Source organism: Aythya ferina (genome assembly GCF_964211825.1).
Source record: "Aythya ferina genome assembly, chromosome: 8".
In the NCBI taxonomy this organism is placed as follows: domain Eukaryota; kingdom Metazoa; phylum Chordata; class Aves; order Anseriformes; family Anatidae; genus Aythya; species Aythya ferina.
In genome coordinates, this window is record NC_140304.1 from 32,855,021 (window position 1) to 32,874,515 (window position 19,495).

The following is a 19,495-nucleotide window of genomic DNA, read 5'->3' on the forward strand; positions in this document are numbered from 1 at the left end:
GGTTCTAAAAGTACATGTGGACAGAGTCTGATGTCCATGGAGGCACGATCCTCTCCATCATCCCTCAGCAGCACCAGAAGACAAGTGATGCTGCAGGGAAAGCCTCACTCTTTGGGAAGCAGGGATGGGGACCATAAATTCAGTTGCCATTTATTTCACTTTTTAAACATTAACTGAACTTGACAAAAGATTTTTATCAGATTATCGTATTTCAGCTACGATATTTGGTATGTCAGCTGCCATTAGTTTTAGTCAGTCTAAGAGCACGCTGCTGACAGAGGCCGTTCCTGCAGAAGCGCCCAGCACCCAGCAGGCAGGCGCAGGATGCTTGGACACGGCCCTGGGGCGCCCACCTGGGCCTGGGAGCAAGGAGCAAACCACATCTACCACCCAACCTCACGGCACAGTGCTCTTTGAGGGGTTGCTCCATTTTACTGTCTCCTTCCATTCCATCTTTACTGAGGTGGATTTCATATGTGGATCAGTTCCTTTCCTAGTTTGGAATGAGCAGAATGCTGGAAGTAGCACCTTGTAATTGCTATGCAGAATGCTGTGCAGAAGAACTTACTGAAAACCTTACCATGCCAAAGTTTTCACTCTAAAAATACTTTTATATCTTTTCTCCTCAACCTCATAGAAACAGAAGATAAGGATTTTCCAAAATGCTTAGAATTCATCTAGGGAAAATAAGTGTTTTTGCAGCCTCCTAGTTGAACTTCACTAAACATTTAGATTAAAGCCCTGTCTGCAAGAGAAAAACAAAAGATTCTAGATGTAACCTGCATCAGGTGGGATAATTTCCACATATATTTAACTTTCTGTCTTTGTTAACAATGCTCCAAGGAAAAAATTAACTTTAAAACATGGGACACCTTTTTCCTCCTGTCAACTGACAGTCTAGAACTACAGAAGCGTAAATAACAGGAAATCCAATGAAAAAAGAATCAGATAAATCACAGTAATCACAGTGATCACAGTGACAGGCAGCAGAAAGCTCAATAAAATATTACACTGTTTACTCAGGGTAGAGACTACCAAAGCTGCTTGCAGTGTTGCAATGATGGTAATGAATAACAAAATAATTACCATCTCAGTTTTTCCAGGCCAGCCCAATTGCCTTTAATTGAAACAACAGGACTGTGAAGAGGCATTCAGAGAAGGAATAATAGAGCCTGTAGGAACAACAGTCAGAAGAGCATGTGCTTACATGTAACCAAACCCATCAAAGTGTTATAAGCCAGATTTTACATCTTTAAAATAATACTCCTGTACTTCATTGCTGTTATGAAATAAGGTTCTTGAGGATGTGTTCAAATGAACTTGCATTTGAATAAAGTAATTGTAACTAAAGTCTCGGCATTGCCACAACCTATTTTCAGCTGGTGATTGTATTTCTGAGGTAGTATGACAAAAAAAATGAGCATTTTAATTTTAGTCTTCCAAGAAACTCTTGACAGAGTATTGACTTGAGTGAAAAAGACCATCAGCGTTTGTGCTGCGAAATTCTGTGGGAGCAGCACCTTGGGTGACCATGAAAGCTCCCAGAGGGAGCAGCCCTGGCAGCCCCGGCACTGGCTCGGCGTGCCAGGCACTGCCAAGGGGCATTAACCTGGGAATTGCCTTCATGTGTTCCAAGTCAAACACTTCCAGCTGCAAATTCCTTAACAAAAAGTCTTTTTGTTGAGATGGGGAAGAGTAGGGAGGTCATCTGCTCTTTCAGTAGAAATAGGAAGAAATTAAAAATCTGGGTGCAGCTCTGGGTGCCACAAGATGAGAAGGACATAAAACAATTAGGCAGTGTCTAAAGGAGGGCTATGAAGGTGGTGAAGGATGTAGAGGACAAGACGTGTGAGGGGTGGCTGAGGTCCCTGGTGTGTTCAGCCCCGAGCAGAGCAGGCCGAGGGGAGGCCTCATGGCGGCCTGCAGCTCCCTCACAGCGAGCGGAGGGGCAGGCGCTGAGCTCTGCTCTCTGGGGACAGTGACAGGACCCGAGGGGACGGCATGGAGCTGGGACAGGGGAGGGTCAGGCTGGGGGTTAGGGAAAGGGTCTGCACCCAGAGGTGGTCGGGCACTGGCACAGGCTCCCAGGGCTGTGGTCAGGGCATCAACCCTGCTGGAGTTCAGGAAGCGTTTGGACAACGCTCTCAGACACAGGGTCTGGTTTTTGTGTGGTCCTGTGTGGAGCCAGGAGTTGGATTCAATGATCCTTGTGGGTCCCAGTTTTTATTCACACCATCCACTTCAGTTATTCTTATGCAAAGCTATGGATTTGCCCTGTGCTTGCTGTAACGCTGATAAGCCCCAGAAGACAACCGCCCCACAGCGCTGACACAGCCAGCGGCTCCCTTTGATACATTCTAAGCATTCCGAATTCGCTGTCTCTCTAAAAGCCTTTTTAAAATCTTTCCTTCAAAAGGGTTTGTCATTCTTTCGACGAGTTGAGTGCCACACAGCTTTTCCAGCTGGCTGTTTTTGCTGTATTCGGGGTGATCTCGTGCTCACAGAGCTCCCCAGGCCGCAGCCACGGGGCTGCTCACGGCCCCCTCCCATGCTGTGGGGGCAGCAGTGGACACCCTAACTAAGCTAACTGACTCCCAATGCAGAATTTAATCATCCACATTTTTGCCCTTCGCATTCAATTACTATGCTCATTAAACTAAGCTGTGCGTTTTTGCTTTACGCCTTATTTTTCCCTTCTCCCTTCTGCTTCTGGCACTGTTGTATAGTGCAAGGAGCTGCTGAAAGTCACCTTGGGCTCTGCTGGACACATCTTTTGTAAGGCTCTCACAGGTCACAAAACAACTCATTCAAATTAATTCAAATGTAACAGAACTAATATACTTTGGACCAGAGAGCAAATGATTATTTTGTGTTGATTATCCTTTGCCTGCAGATTTCAGAAGATGGAAATTTCAGGCTTATAATGGAAATTCAGTTGCAGCCGTGACTGTAAAGCAGCTCCAACATCACAGAATTATGAGTTTCAGACTAGTAGAGCCCTGCTGTACTTCAGATAAAATATTCCCGATTTACATCCTGGTAAATGAGATCACCTGCTAATGCAAACATTTTCTATGATTTAAGGCTTTTAAAGAAGGGTAAAAGCCATACGTACCCATCTCAGAGCGAACGAGCCCCTGCAGCTCATTTGAATGCCCTGAGCTCTACGAATGTGGGAGGGATTGAATGAATGGATGAAAAATACAAGAACTGGAGAAAATGTCCTGACAAGTCATTAACGAACTCTGCTGCGGATGCAGCCCCTGGTAGCAGCCAGCCCCACAGGTGGGTCCGGGAGCAGGCGGCGTGGTCAGCGGTGGGGCTCTGCTGCTGAGCCCCTGGCTGAGCCACCCCACCCCTGCAACCATGCCTCTGGGCCTTTTTCTTCGTGTGCTGAGCAGGGACAAGATGATAACAGTGGCTGGCACTTGTGAGTTAATTTTATAACGAAAACTGACATCCTACTCGAGTGCTGGCAATTTAAAAGAGTAATGGATTGTCAGTTTTAGCTGGAAAGTGGTTGTTATATGATTTTAGAAGTCTTTTGCATATTTATTTTGTCCCACTTTAAATAAATTTGGGTAAGATTTATCTCGTTAGCTCCAAACGCAAGTCCCTCTCGGCCTGATTGAGGAAACAAATTAGACTTTGCAAACATTGCAAAGACTAAATCAATACATTAATATTTAGGGGACATTAAGGAGGTTTATTAAACAGAAAAAGGGCCTTGAGTATTACTTTGGAAATATTATACATGTTTAAATCAAAAATATAGGTTGTGGTTTCTGACTGAATCTATAAATTGCATTTGCATAGACAACTGAATTATTTACACGCACGGAGTTCCAAGCACAGACTGCACACAGGCACGGGATGCCAGGGGCAGCACAGGGGCACGGCAGCAGCTTGCATGCCCCGGGGCTGCTCCCGGCGTGGTCCCAAGAGCATGGTGGACCCAGCCCAGCATAGAGCACACCAAAATCAAAATTATAGCCTCAAGAGACTAGTGTAGGAGACTGTTTGTGTCCCCAGCTCCACAGCATCAGCACTTTGGTGCTCATGGAAAGCACTGACGTGTCATCAGTGGGGCTGCTACGCCGAAGGCGTTGGGGTCTTGTAGTAGTGCAGTCCTTCAAGCTGTACGTTTGTCCCTCTGTCCTGGGACCCACACCACACGTATTATTAAACATCACGAAATTCCCTCCCAGCCCTCATTTTGCTATTTCGAGCGCAGCAATCGCCTCTGGTGTGTCCTGCATTCCCCAAGGAGCCCAGAGACCCTCCCTGGGTGTCAGGGGGTCGCACACGGTGCCCCCCGTCACTGGTGGCCAGCACGCCCAGCACCACGTCCTGACACCTGCACGCGGGTGGCAGTGGGGCTGTGACCTTCGGCTTGGCTCACAGGCAGAATTAACTCTCGGGGCTGCTGGTAAACGTGTCTTAGTATTTCTGCACCTTGAAGGGGAAACACAGCTCGGAGGATGCAAGCTACACTTTGATAGAATAAATGCCAGATTAGAAATGGCAGAAATGGCAACCTTTCCGTAGGAAAATTATGGGCAATGTAGTATGGTAAGAGGTATTTCATTTTTTGACTTAACTACAGCAAGCTCCTGATATTTAAATCATCTGCAGTTCACGACTCTGCAGATCAAGCATCTGGCTCTGATGTAGATTAAGTTGATTACAAACTCCTACCTTCTAAACTTTTAATTAATTACTTCATAATTCTCACTCCCATTTAATAAGGTCACCGAAATAAAGTTAACTGGATTATCTTCCTCTCTTTCATCTGTTTTTTCTTTCACTGATGTAAATGGGACTAAAGACACATTAGGCTTTTTTATTTTTTTAACAATTATCTCAAATAATTCTCATGGTGCAAAAAGGTCTAGCTATGCAATAAGTAGCACTGATCTAAACTTGACTTGGAGGTCTCACTACAGCTTTGTGCAGGGATTTGGCAGGCTGAAGTTCAATGTCAGGCTCTGCTGGTGGCCAGCTCACCAAACCCTGCTGGGTCTCTCCCTGTGTTTGCACATGGGGCAGGGATGCAGTGGCACCTCCTTACCTTCAGCTGTTTTACTGATCATCTCACGGGATGGGAATTTTTTGTGCACAAGATCTGTGGTTTAACCTGCGAGTGTACAACATGTGGTCCAATGCAGCCAAAACTGTGTTTGGGGATCCTCTTGTAAAGTGCCAGAAAACAGATAAAAGTGGAAGAGAAGTAATGGAGGCGGGATGAATTTATTGAACGTTCGTGCCAAGGAAAACAAAACAGGAACCATCCACAGGCTTAGCCAGGGAGGCTGGCAGAAATGCTGATTTTGTGGCTTGGACCTCTTTACCTTTCTGTGTTTTAGTCACGGAAATTAAGACATCCTTAACCCACTAAAATGTATTTATTCTCTGAAACACTTAGATAAATAAGATCAGAAACTGTCAGCCCAAATAGCAGAGTAGAGAGTATTCAAAATGAGAGCTACGGGATCTGTGTGTATAGAAAGATCTCACCAAAGAGAGAGAGAGGGAGAGAAGACAGAGAGGGAAGCAGAGTTGGATTTACACAGCTTTTGAAGTGGAGGTTTCACAGCAAATAATTTTTCAGTCTGGAGTTTAACCTATTTGAGAGCTTATGATCAGACATAAGTCTTTATTCATTTAATTTACAACCCACTGCATACACCCCTGGCTCCTCCAGTTCTGCTATTTTCAGAAAGAGAATGTCTTCTTTCAGTGTTATTCGATGGAATACAGCCTGTAGGGCAGAGGAATTTTAAAGGGCTAAGTCTTTGCTTTTAAATTTTTCTTTGCTCCTTTATTTCATGTGCCGCTCCAGATCTGCTGCTGATCATTTATTCACAGTGTAAATGGAAACCCAGCCCTTTGACTGAATGATTTTACTTTGGCTAAAGATCTGCTTTTCCCTTCATTTATTTTTCCCCACTAGCAGAAGTTATTTCTAATCTTTCAATACAAAGTCATGAACAATATAAAAGGGAAACATAAAACTGCCTCCATAAAATGTTATTATGTCATCCCCGCGAACCCCGTTCTGGAGGAAAGCACACATAAGCTACAGCACCAATTAGCTGTTTGATGTTTCCTTTACAGCCTCAGTTACTTTCCGACAGGTCTGCCTCCATCTCAAAGGACACATAAATCTCGCGCCGCACCTCCCGAGCCCCGGCACAGGGAAGGTGAAGCACGAGCTTTGTTAGCAGCGCAGCCATGGGTGACCCGCTCCGGACGCTGTGCGCGGGCACGCCGCGGTGCGGGGCTGGGCAGCTGAAGGCAGCAGCAAGCACGAGTGCAGGGCTCGCAATTACCTAAGTGCTATTAGCTAAGTGCTAATGGCACGACACAGGAAAAAGTAGTTGGTGATTTTTTTCAGCTTTGTCTTGAAAATGGTTCTCTTGTCCTAGCTGCGATTCACAGAGCTGCTACTTCTTTCTTACATAAAACTGAATTAATATTGAAGAAATTGAATATATACACAACTGAAATAATAATTGATGCTGTCACAGCTTCTTCATTTCAACTTCCCAACCCAACTGCTTATAAAGAAATCCGTCTGTGTTCCCTGAAGCCCCCATATAAGCAGAACACACACAGGTCTTCACAGAACAGCTGCCTCTGAGGAAAAGTTGTAAAAATGACTGAGTGATGGCTTTCTGGCTCTCCTGATATTCTTTCTGCCACAACTACCCTTAGCGCTTACAGAGTTAGAGTCTAACATACAAACCATCGGGGTCTGAAGGTCCAGCGGTTAAGAATAATTAGTCTGAGAAGCATTTCATACGTGTTACTTGTAAGGGATTCTGGTGTGCCATATGGATTAATAGAGATTGCCATTTCAATTCTTCTGTTTTATATTCATTGCTTTATTACTCATAAAAATGCAAAAGAAAATGTTAATGATGATTACACCAAAGACTAATAAATTAAAGCCTTAGGTTATACTTTGCATTTCTGAAGATATAAATGCAATCGCTTAATAATTATGCATATTTTAACTATTGAGTTATTATTTCTCTATATTTTTGCAGTTAGCCTAATTAATTTTAAGCTCCTGTTTATATGTTTTATAAATGCAATTAATTTCCAACTATTTTTTTAGCCCCTTGTGCGAGGGCATTAGCTATTACAAAGATAATCAGAACTAAGAACTGTTCACCCTGGAACAGTGCTATCAATACTGCGTAAAGCTGACACCCCTGTTCTGCAGCGCCTGTAACAGAAAACCATCTCCTGGAAATAAATGGACTTCTCTACTTAACGATATTGGGATCTTAGTCAGTACTTCCATGAGAAAATTGTGGTCTCATTGAAAGAAAAACTATGGATTTTTATGTTACAGCAAAATCAGCTTACATTTGTCTTAACCTGTTTATTTTGCTCTTAATGAATTGTGCGTTTATATTTTTGGAAGAAACCTGCTTTACTCACTCTCATTTGGCTGACGAGTTAATTCTTGCTGTTATAACCGTGTTTGTGATGGCACACACCAGAGAAGACACTCGAGGTGCTCAGATGAATGACTCTGCCTTTCACACACCAGCTGAATGCAGACACCTGGGTGAGAGCCCCGGGGACAGGACGCCCACCCCACGGCCAGGCTGAGGGCGATGGGCACAGCCAGAAGCCCCCGGAGCTGTGGCTCACCGCTGGCATGCAGCACAGCCCTGGCACTGCTCCTGCCCGGCCCAGTTCTTATTTCTGAACACGTCTTGGCAGCACGAAGACAGTGAGGTTGTTTCTGGCAATACTGGGTTTCAGTGTGACAATGCAGAGGCTGGAAACCTTCTCCCAACTCTCTACGTGAGCATGCACCCATACTCGATGCCTAGGCTGAGCACAATGCAAAGCAACCACATTTTGAGCCACACAGGAGACTACAGCAAACGGAGAGACACCTGCACAATACCACTCCAGGGAACAAAACTGCTGTACTTGTATTTTCCTTTCGTATTTTTGCCCTCCACATAACAACCATGTTCAGGTATTTTTCATTAAACTGTGCACTGAGACAGCCATCATGAGCTACAACAGAGCACGTGTCTGTCTTGAAATGGCCTGCTAGGACTCCTGGCCACTTCTAGCCCCCAAAGGAATGACTGCAGCTGGGGATCTGCTCCCCCAGCAGAGGCTGCAGGTAAGCCAGGCAATGTCAGAAATTTTACCAAAAACGGGCAATCAGAGCTAGCGTCAACTGCTGAACCATTCAGTACTATCTATTTGCTGGGACCTGGAACCGACTGTCAACATACATTCCAATTTTATGCATGACCAGTGAAGGGCAGGTAGACTTAAATAGATCAAAGATTGGATTGCGAAAACACTTTCTATAAAATATATACAGTCTATGGCTGCATGTACCAAAAAAAAAAAAAAAAAAAAAGTGCTTAGCTGGCTTTTCCCATCTATAAACACAGATTTTTCTAGTACATTTTCCATGACAATTTGCAATTAGTTTAAACACATACCTTGTACAGTTAAGTGCACCTGCATGGTTCTCGGAGTATGCTGAGTTTGCACAGAGCAGGTGTAGGGACCATCGTCTGTCACATCCACGTCCTGTATCTGCAGGCTGTATTCTCTTCTATTTGCTGTCGCGATTGAAACTCGGGGATCTACTGACCACTTATCACTTCCAGCAAAAATAATACTTGACCGATTCAGCCAGGCACCTTTTGACGCTCCATCTTCCAAATAACACCTGGGGAAAAAAAAGTGAAACCATTAAGTACGCAAATCTAAACATTTTCAAACACCATTAACCTGCCATTGATTTTTTACACCGAATACAGCTACAGTACCTCAGACTTGAACCTCAAAATACATGAGTCATTTGTTAATTCGCAAATCATCATAAAACCAAAAAACGATCTTACAAACAGGCAATAAACAAATAAGTCTTTTGCTATGCTCTCCCTGTCTGATTTCCCTGCTGTGAGTGCTCAGTGCAGCAGCAGGGAGGAAGCCTTGTTTTTCCTGAGCTCAGCTCAGTGCCTGCCTGTCGTAGCCCATCCAGGGTCAGCCCACGAGGACTAGCCATGGGCCTGTGCAGAACTGCTGTCCTTCTCCTAAGACGCAATAAACTTCTGCTCGTTTAGTTAAGGAACCAAAAAACTTTCTCCACCAAAAATTATAATGACACCTTAGAATCTAAAAAATGTCTTTTTCTTCTCAACAGAGAAGAAATTGCTGATCTCCTGCTCAGGACATCTTGTTTGAAGTCAGCGTGCACTCAGTTAGCACGGAGTTTCCTGCAGACAGCAATGAAAGGTAAAGCATAGTTCTGCTACAACCTTTTTAAGACATTCGTGGTATGGTAGTGACACAAGTAAGCATGATTTGTTTAAAATGCCATTCTTTAGCTTTTGCACAGTTATTGTTTATTAGCACAATCACATCAAACACGGTGTCCTTAGGGGTAGAAGAGTCGCCTTAATCAGAGCCCGGGGAGTACCGACACCGTGCAACAGACGCAGCTGCACCCCTGACAGATCCCTTTCTTTCTACATTGTAGTTCAGAAGTATTCCTCCATAAAGACTTTTTTTTTGACTGAGTAAAAAGTGCAGCTGTAGAATGAAAATACATCTATCTGAAGAGTTTGACAGCATTTCGACACAATACCTCAGGGGTTTGAACACGGCACTGGAGATTGCGAGGGAATTGTGAGCTGAATGCACCAGCCCCGGTACTGCCAACTGTCCAAAAGTAATCAGTTGGAAAATACAAAGAACAAGGTGTATTGAAAAATCTAATCCGTAGTCCATTTCACCATCTGTAGAATCAAATCCCAGTAGGACTATTAAAGGTCAGTGCTAATTGAAAATCTTTTCTGTAGATATGCGACCAAAAAAGAAAACCCAAGCCAACATCCTAGCATAACGGCAGTACAACCTTCTACTAAGGTAATTAGGCCCTGCAATATACTGCTGTTGTCAGTATTTTGTGTCATGCGTTAGAAAACATTTGCAATTTCTCTAAAATAGCTTTTCCTCTCATATCGCTCACTTGCACACTGGGACGAGGAGAAACGCACTCTTAGGGATACTACAACGGGTCACTGACAAGTCCCAGGGGCAGGGCATCCAGCACAGTTACTAAAACTTGTAAGAGCAGGAATAAGGAAGGGATAAGAAGGAATAAAGGAAGCGGGTAAGAAGCTAGTGAGGAATTCTGATGGCACTTCTCAGCAACTGGCTCTTGAGGAAGAGGCGAGCACCTCGCTGGGAAGGGCAGCTCGTGCCTTCCCCTGCCTGCAGCCGTGGAGGTACGGGAGCGGCAGCACAGAGGCACGGATCCTGATGGCTTAGGGCTTGGATTAATCTTTCTGAAACATCTGGAGAGAGCCTGGGGACACCGGTGATGGGTGGGAGAGCGGGAGGCTGGGCAGCATTCGCAGGCACTCGGCAGTCCCAGGGGCACTGCAACATGTGCTAGGGCAGCGCCGTCTGGGTTCCACCCGGCTGCAAATAATGATGAGCAAAGGCTGTCTCGACTAGGGATGCACTCTTGAACTGCAGTCAGAGAGATGATTTTTGTGAGCCGCAAGGAAAACACATGAAGGAGCAGAGAGCCAAGGAAGCAAGCATAATGACAGGAAGAAAACCATTAAATACCAGCAAAGCACAGGCTGTGCGAAGTACGGGAATACAGCGAGAACGCAGGCACTGGAGATACTGCAAATACCACCTGGCCACAGGCAAGGAAACACTAGCTGCAAGAAGAGGAGGCCAGGAGACAGGAGGTGAGACCTGAGCAAAAGAAATCAGAGCTAGCTTGGGCAGCAAGCACGGGGAGACAAGGCTGGGAGAAGCGTGCCCAGGAGGAGCAGCTCGGACCCGGAACGAGCAGCGCCCAGCAGCGCGCCGCACGGACCAGGCAGAGCATCTGACGGGGTCCAGGGCAGGAAAAAGTCTGAACGGATCCATGTCTGAGAGCAGGAAACTGCAAATCCAAAAAAAAAATGTACTAAAAAGGTACTATGTGACTGGAAAATAATCACCATTATCTACATTTAAGGAAATGGGGAGAGTGAATCAGGCAAATGTTAGGCTAACCACTGGGACCACAATGGAACTCAGGGCTTTAAAATGACTTCAAAAGTTGAAGGAAAGTAATTCAAAGTGCAACAGACTAATGGGACATTTTTATTTGATAAAGAGGTTCTTTACATGAAGGAAATCCAACAGCAGAAGATAATGCAATAAATCTCTTTGATAAAACATTAAAATAGTGCAACTATGGAAACTGTTAAATAGAAGAAAATGGTGATTTAGTAGCTTAAGCATATGGTGGCATTGTTTAAAGGGAAAAATGACATTCCCATTAGGAATAAGAAACTAGAAGCATCGGGCTGAAATTCTTCACAAATGGATCATGAAAATAACTATTCAGTCATTTAATTAATGATCTCAACATGGAATCTGAATAGAAAGATAACTCTGATAGCAGCTGCGTGCGGCACGGGGTAAGAAACCAGTTTATATAGCTGAGAATTGGGATGTCAGGGGGAAGCATCGCTTTGAGGACAGAGCTCAGCAGAAGCTTGTGGGTCCCTGCAGGACTTCTGTGGGCTCTGGACTCATTCTACAAGTGCAAGGAGCAGCTCTGAAAGTCCTCCAAACACTGACATATTGATGAGAGCCAACAGAGGGTTGGGGTGAAGCAGGGAAACCTCAGACTTTCCCCGGTATTTCTACAGCACGTTTCTGCAGCCGCTGGGGACAGTCAGTTACCGATGGGTGTTTCTGACAGTACAATTTCACTTCACACTGGTGCTGACATTTATTTATGTGTCAATGTCCCCCTCCACCATGCAGGAAGGCACTCTCACCAAGATGAAGCCAACCCCTCCTTGCCCAGCACACAAAACAGCCTCACAAGTGCCCCGCTGCCTGGGCAGCTCATAAGAACAAATTAGCTTGGCTTAGGAAGAGAAGGGCTAACAGAAGTTGAGATTTGTGGTTAAGAATTAACGACAGAAGCAGGATTCCCATCAGATTTAAAGCGAGCCCCAGGACGGCGGCTGCTGTCCTGTCTGGGAGCGGCACGGGTCCGACCGAGCCCAGCCTCCTGAGTGCTTTGCCCATGAACACTGCCCGGGGGTGTTGGGGCTGGCACGCTGAGAAAAGGCACAACGGAGCAGCACGGAAGGCAACGTGGGACCTCTGGCTGTTTCATCTGATACACAAAAGTATTTTACATGCAATAGCTTTGTAAAACAAAGAAGCTTTGAGTATTAATGCCTGTACTCTCCTAGTGCAGGGGTGTCGTGGATACAGGTGAAAACCTGATAAAACCAGCTGTCTTTTATGCAGTGCTAATTAACAACAGGAATGCAGTGCACAACTGCGGTGTAAAACATGAAAACCGAGTGATAAAGATGGAAGAGAGTTTTAGTTGTTGTGGAAGACTTTCAAGTTTGATGGAAAAAAAAAAAAAGGTATTTCTACAAATGTAACAAGGAGAAACCATTTGGGGCTCTTGTTCAGACTGTCTGAGCGTGTTGGGTTGTGGAAGCACATCGGGTCCAACAGAAGATGCTATTCAAAAGGGCTCAGATACAGGTCCTTCCCCAAACAGGCTCCTTCAGTACCCCTGAGCAACCTTTTCTCTACATTTACTCAGAACCCACGCATATTCCCTAACCCTGTGAGAATGAGATGACGTGAAAATGTTGCAGAATTTGGCAGAAATATTTTGCACAGAGTAGCCTTTGAATTAAATAGCAGCCAATGTGCAGTATTTTCCCAGTACGCACGCAATACACAATGGATAAAGTGCATATTTACTCCATGGAAGAAGCAATCAAATGATTCATCTCAGAAATGTTTTCTAATCTAGCCAATTTAATCCCTTTCTGTGTACAAATCACTTCTCATTTCTGAAAATGCATTTATGGCTCCAAAGTGTCCTGCAGGCAGCTTGGATTGCACATTCGCCCAGGCGTGGGACCGGGCACTGCAGCAAAGCTTCTGCTCTCCACACCTAATTTCAGGGGAACGAGGGTGACAAATGAGATTTTTTTTCCCTTTAAATGAAGGATTGGTCTCCAGTTTTTCCATGCATTTATAATTTTCTACTAAAGAGCAGTCTTTCCATACCCCAAATATGGGGTGTAACCAACTGACTTTGTATGGATGAGTGTTTGCAAAGAACCACCAGGAACAACAAAGCTGTCGCGTCCTGGGGGCAAGGAGTGGGCAGGAGGTGGCAGGGAGGAGACAAGGGCCTCCCGGGGGAGCCAGCGAGAGCTGTGGGAGGTGAGTTGGGATGGGGCACAGCGGGGAGCTGAGCCAAGCCTTGGCCTTTGGACTGCAGCAGAGCACTGGAGCAAAACGTGATAAAAAGCCTCAACGAGGAGTCGCCAAGCTAAGCTTTACGAAAAGCCTAAAATTTGGTTTTGTGCTGTGGAAAGATTTGCTCTGGAGGCTTGCAGAGCCTTCAGGGACCTGAAGCACACCCATGAACGTTTTCAAGAGAGTGTGAGCAGAGGGTTGCTTCCATGCAACACTATGAGGAACTGGGAGCCTCCACTGCAGTTCCTCGCGATTAGCCCGGTCCTCCAGCGAGGAGCCCGACTCCTGCTCAGCACCTTCTGGGTCTACGAGCAGCAGACGCGGCACCCGATGATGCCGGAGCCCCGTAGAGCACCGGGCCCCGCAGGCCGACCCCACGGGAGGTGCCCGATGCCCCCTCCTCACCTCTGCCTCCGCTGGAACTCCCTGCGCATCACGGCAGCACCTCGCCAGCGCACGTTTTCAACTCTATGCACAGCACCGATTATTTTTATAAGTTAATAATAGCATAGGAGTACAATTAAGGAAAGCGTAACAATCTTTGAATAAAAGAGAGTTTTGCTCTTTTTACCTTTACATTGCTTGGAAAATTATCGATTAAATTACAGCTGAACTCAGAAGATATTTCTTCTATTTCTAAACTTAGTAGATTGGAAAAAAACTATTTATTTTGTAACTGATGATGGTAATCAGAAATTCTCTACTCAACAAGCATAAAAACTAGATTTTAATGTTAGTTGTCATGCGGATGAAGGTATTTTACAATGTTTCTAATCATTATTAATGGGGATGATCTTCTGTAATTTGTAAGCACAGAGAAATACAGTCTCACCCAGTTTCCTCAAAGTTTTTAATCCTTTCTTTTTGATGCCTCCCACTCCCCTAGCTCCCCAGTCCATTATTTCCCAATAATGAAAACACAGACCTATTAATCTCCGTAAAAGCATCCCTTCCCACTTGTTTAATTAGGGCTGTGCACGTCCTTTTCCACAACTGCCCCCAGAGTGCCGCAGTGGAGCTTGTGCCCCTGCCTTGGCACACACACGCAGCAGGCCTGCCCTGCATGTGCCTGTCCCATCTGCTCGTCTCCAAACTGCCCTAAATGCACAGTCTAGGGCTAAATCTGGATGGTGCTTGGCCAGTACTTAAAAATTACAAAAAAAAAATCTTCATTAAGTAAGACCAAAAGCCACCATTATCCCCAGTCCTCGTGCAATTACTTGACCTGAATCGCACAGCCGCGGATAAGAACCCTACACACTGCCCTACAGGCCCGCAGCTGAACGCAGGCCCCAAACCCTTCGGGCCCCCCCGGCCCCGTGTGCCTCCCCGCGGTGCTCCCACCCCCCGGCCCCTCTGCTGGGGGCAGCTTGTGGCACCCCGGGGTGCTTCCTCCATAGATCCCCAGCAGTAAGGCCCCAGGTGGGACACGAACCGCCTGTGTGTAGGCTGCCTGTCTGACACCAGCAGTCCTGCTGCCGTCTGTGTGGCAAGGCCTATGGCGTGTACCTAAAGCCCTGGGATCCTTGCTTTTTCCCTGAAAAGCGAGAAGGATTTGACATGAAGGATGTCTGCAGTGTGCTGTAAGCGCTGCTCTGGGTGCCAGCTCCCTCAGCAGCCGGCAGCGTCCCCCTGCCAGCAGCCGGCGGTGGGCGAGCTCTCGCCGTGGGGAAAGCAGGTGTGAGGCGCTTAATGGAGCTGTTATTGCTTACTGCAGCATCTTTTCTCCAGTGAAATTGGTTTAGGCACTGAGCTATAGCTGCTTTTCATTCAAAGGGAGCCTTTCTGCAGAGCGCAGGAAACCTCTGCAAAAAGCAGCGCTGCTGAAATGTCCCGGCCTTACCGCGGGATCGGCCGCGGGCCGAGCAGCAGGGGAGAAACAGGGGGTCGGGGATGGGCCGGGGAGGACACCCAGAGAAGCAACATCTTTCCCCAAGAAGCTACACTATTTAGGAAACATGCAGATGTTAAAATATCCTGCAGAGGGAGACTGTTGTGTCGCGAATGGCCGGAAATCTGCAGACGGTTTCTGGAAAGTCTGATAAACAGGAGTTATGTAAAGCCGGGGAGACCAGCAGCTGCCGCGAAACAGCATCTGAAATCAGACCCACAAAGCTTGGTCTCGCAGCAACATCAACAGACCTAACACGTAACTTGGCTTTGCCTGGCACCTCCATTGTACGGCAGGTCCTTAAGCTCTACGGTAAAAATGCTTTCTGCTCAAAAAATATCAGCAGCGTTCAGCCAGGATGTGATGGGGCTTATGTGCGTAATGGTGCACCTTCCCCGCACACACTCACCCCCCTGTGCTGAGCCCCGTGCCCTTTCCTGGCTCACAGCAAATAAAAACCCATTGCAGATGTGTGTGCTACATGTCTGCAACAGCAGCAGATGGGCCAGCATTAGAAGATAAGTGGTGCTAATGGATGGAGTATAGATTTCAGGTCCTTTCCTCGCTGCAGCCACTGGTTCCCAGCAAATGCTCGTGAACTTTGCAGCGTTCGATTTAAAGGTCCTGCAAACACTGCAAGTGCTGCGTTGTTTCCCCAGAAAGCCCCTCACTTCTGTCCCCCGTGCATACCCCAGCCCCACCAGGTCACCACATCACCGTGTCACTACAGCACCACCTCACCACGGCCACTGCAGCTTTTCCTCCCCGGCACCCCGGTGGCTGTGGGGCCGCCAAGCCCTCTCCTTCCCGCTCGGTACCCAGCCTCCTTCCACACCCAGCAGTCCCGGCGTTCCCGTTGTGTTGGTGGTGGAAGGAGCTCTGGCTCCGTGCTGAAGTGGGAGCATGCACAAATCAGCCTTTTTCCTCTGATCCTTGCTCTGAAAGTGCTCAGCTGTCAAATCACCGTAAGCTGTAGTCGGTTTTCTTTCCAGGTTCAGATGTTGTGTGCCTCCCTGACTGGGGAAGGAGGTCTCCAAGCCCATCTCTGCCCTTGCACTGGGGAAGTAGGTGCTGGAGGAGAGGGGTCCCTCCGGAGCTGCTCAGGCAGGATCCCTCCAGGAAAAATGTCACATCCTGCATAAGCAGGTGAGCCTCTAGCAGGGATGAGCCTCCACCAGGATGAGCCTCCCACCAGCCGTAATCAGAGCCACCCTGGGCAGGCAGCACACAAATGCCTCACGCTGACAGCAAACAAGTGAGCGATGTCTCAGCATCTTCCCCTTTCAAGCTGAGCACACTAGACACGTCTGAGACTTTTTTACCTGCTGTTTGCATCTAAGTAACTCATTTAGCACGGTATCAGTGCCCTTACTCATAATTAGAGTAAGGCTAATAACTCTCCTTTAGAGGGAGACTTTCTCCCCCACCAACCAGCCTGTTCAGTGGCGCTCCGCAGCAGTCACGCTGCTGTCCAGAGCAGCCATTTGGAATGGAGAACTGCAAGTTCAGGCAGAAACCAAGATAACTCTTTAAATATTTGCTGACCCATGGACTTTTTCAAAAGGAATAGATAACCGTATGAGCGTTTTATCTGGCAAACTGCCTGAGATAAATGGGGATTCACGCTACCTGAACTGTTATGAGTAATTAGCATAATTAACCTCCCTGCTCTGCTCCTGTGCCATTTCCACCGTTCCAGAGCACAGACACAGAGCTCGTAACGCCAGGACAGGTCAGTTTTTGTGCCCTGTAGTGGGGCACGACAAAGTTGCCTGGTGCCCACCGACCTGCCGAGGATACAGACGATGGAGAGGGAAGGGCAGGGGGGCGGCGAGCCTGGCACAGCACCCACCGGCTCCGTGCTGCCCTGAGACACCTCGGGATTACAGCTGCCTGCAGAGCAAAGGTGCAGTGACATCTACATAGGAAACTTTGTAATGGAAAAGTAGTAGAATATAAGTAAAATGTAGCATAATAAGACTTTTAACTGAAAGTATATATATATATTATTTTTTTCTGTGAAAAACATTTTAATCATTCTCTAAAAATATTTTCCCAATCAAGGGCCAGAATATCTGCATTAATTTAAGCAGACCCTGCTCTAATTCAGTGCTTATCTGTTTCTGTGCTAAAGGGTGCTTTTAGGATATAAAGGGTGATTAATTAATTAAATATTAATTAAGAGATTAAATAATTAAGGATTAGTTAAAAGATTAATTAAAATCCTTTAGGACTTTAGGACATAACAGGTGATTTCAGCAGTGGTAACTATGGGATGTATGTGATGCAAAGGCTGTATTTTCAAACCGAAATTGATAAATCATTAAATTAACTCTTCATGAGGCCATTCCCATTTTCACCATACGCAAGCGGACATCAGACCTCCGGACACTCGGGAAGGAGCCACAGGAACCAGGGAGGTTCTGGTGTCCTCTGGGGATGCTCCAAAAGAGCTTTGGCAAATTCATTTGTTCAATCCCAAGCAAGTTCACCACGAGCTGTAGTGACAAACTGGCTGCAGAAGTACTTCTTCTCCTTGTTCGATCCGCCCTGCCTGCTGCTCTCGCTCAGCACCCCCGGGGACATCCTGCACCCCCGCCTGCCCCAGGAGGTGGCCCCGTTGGGCAGGGACAGGGACAGGGACAGGGAAAGCATCCCAGCTGCCAGAACTCATTTGTGGCTGGGTTTTTACTTATATATTCCCACCCTTTTTCTCAGATGCTTTCATATCAAAATGAACAAAAGGTACAGCGCAAAGCTGCAAATTATTATTTTTAATTACCTCGTGGAAGCACAGATTTTCTCTTTGAAGACCCAGAAACAGCACCGACCAAGGTTACTGGCTCTGACGGTCTTGGTTTCATTTTTAGTAACTCCTGGCTCAGTCCTATTGTTTGAAACTTCGCAAAGTGCTGGCTGCTGCATTTGATATTTATTAACTCTGCAGGTTTGTGATACAGGAACACGCACTTCCCAAAATTAAGGAAAAGAATTTTCCCATGCCGAACAGCCAGTAAACAATTTGCTGCGTGGTTTTGTCCTCATTATTCTGCACTATTTCTTAAGGGAGAGGAGTCTTTGAAAATTTGAGAGCCCATCATGTTTGTTTTACAGCAATAGATAAGTCAGCTGTTTCTTCTGATGGTGAAAGCCAATCCAGATGGTAAATTCTTTCCCTGCTTTTCGCCACATGACAATGAAACACAAATTAAAGGAATGAAAAGCAACATAAGCTCTGAGACCATGGATCTAGGCAAAGGATCTTGCCTAGAGGATGAGAAAGCATCGGGGCTATGAAAACGCTGTGTTACTTTCCAAATCTTCAATATCACAGCATTTTCTTCAAGGATGTTAGCATTCAGAAATATATGGCGGAATGAAAACAGCTATGATACTAATTAACTGCGGTTAGTTCTGATTCAAAACAGATACATCAGTCCTCATTTTTAATGCTAAAACAAAACAAAGATTCCCTCACTGAAGTTCTGACAAAAAAAGAGGGCTAACAACTGGAGATTATTATGGTCTCACACACTAGGGAAAAAATAATGAGTGTGGGATGGCTGCTCAGCTCCTCAGCCACACAAACACGGCAATTTGCTAACGAACACGGCAGCGTGGCTGCGCCAGGTCCAGGGGTGGCAGGAGGCAGAGGAGAGCCCAGGTGGGCAGCATGGCTGGGGGGGAGGCCGGCCAGGAGCTGCCCCGCTCCCCCCAGGGCACTGCCACCCTCGTGCCACCGGGTTTGTCACCGGCACCGTGGGGACACCAGGCTGCACCCCGACAGCCCCGGGGAGCCAAGCCAGGAGTGCTTCCTGGTACTTGGTCATTTACAAAAAAATGCAACAAGAAAAAGCAAAATGAAAAGAAAACACAGGGATCCTTTACTGGCCTTCACACGGGTCTGCAGACCTTTATTCTGTATTTTTAGAAGTTACTAACTCCTGGCATACCGGTCTGTCTGAGCTATCTATTACCACAAATCATGTCACTCTAAAAAGGATAAAGTGATTGGGCTGTTTCCTCTGCCTTCTGATTTCTTAATATTCAGGTTTAACGTTTCACATGTATTATTTTATTTATTTTTTTTCTGAATAGCCTATTTTTCACTCAAGACTTAATGAAAAAAACATTATTTCCAAGTGAAACAAGTTGTACTTTAAGATTTACTTATAATAATATCGACACTATGGGTAAATAAGATACACAAGACAGGAGATGATTGTGTACCGTGTCGTGTCCTTTATCGGATCGGTATTGACCCGGGACTCTTGTTCGAGGAGGTAA

At 46.2% G+C, this 19,495-nt stretch overlaps 1 protein-coding gene across 2 annotated transcripts in view; it reads right to left on the reverse strand.

The window, feature by feature from the left end:
• NEGR1 (neuronal growth regulator 1) overlaps positions 1-19,495 on the reverse strand; it is a 238,574-nt gene that overhangs the window by 119,452 nt on the left and 99,627 nt on the right. For both annotated transcript variants that reach the window (XM_084527909.1, XM_084527908.1), the window contains exon 2: positions 8,490-8,722. In XM_084527909.1, the coding sequence (XP_084384035.1) occupies positions 8,490-8,722 (233 nt within the window). The remainder of the gene's footprint in view (positions 1-8,489; positions 8,723-19,495) is intronic.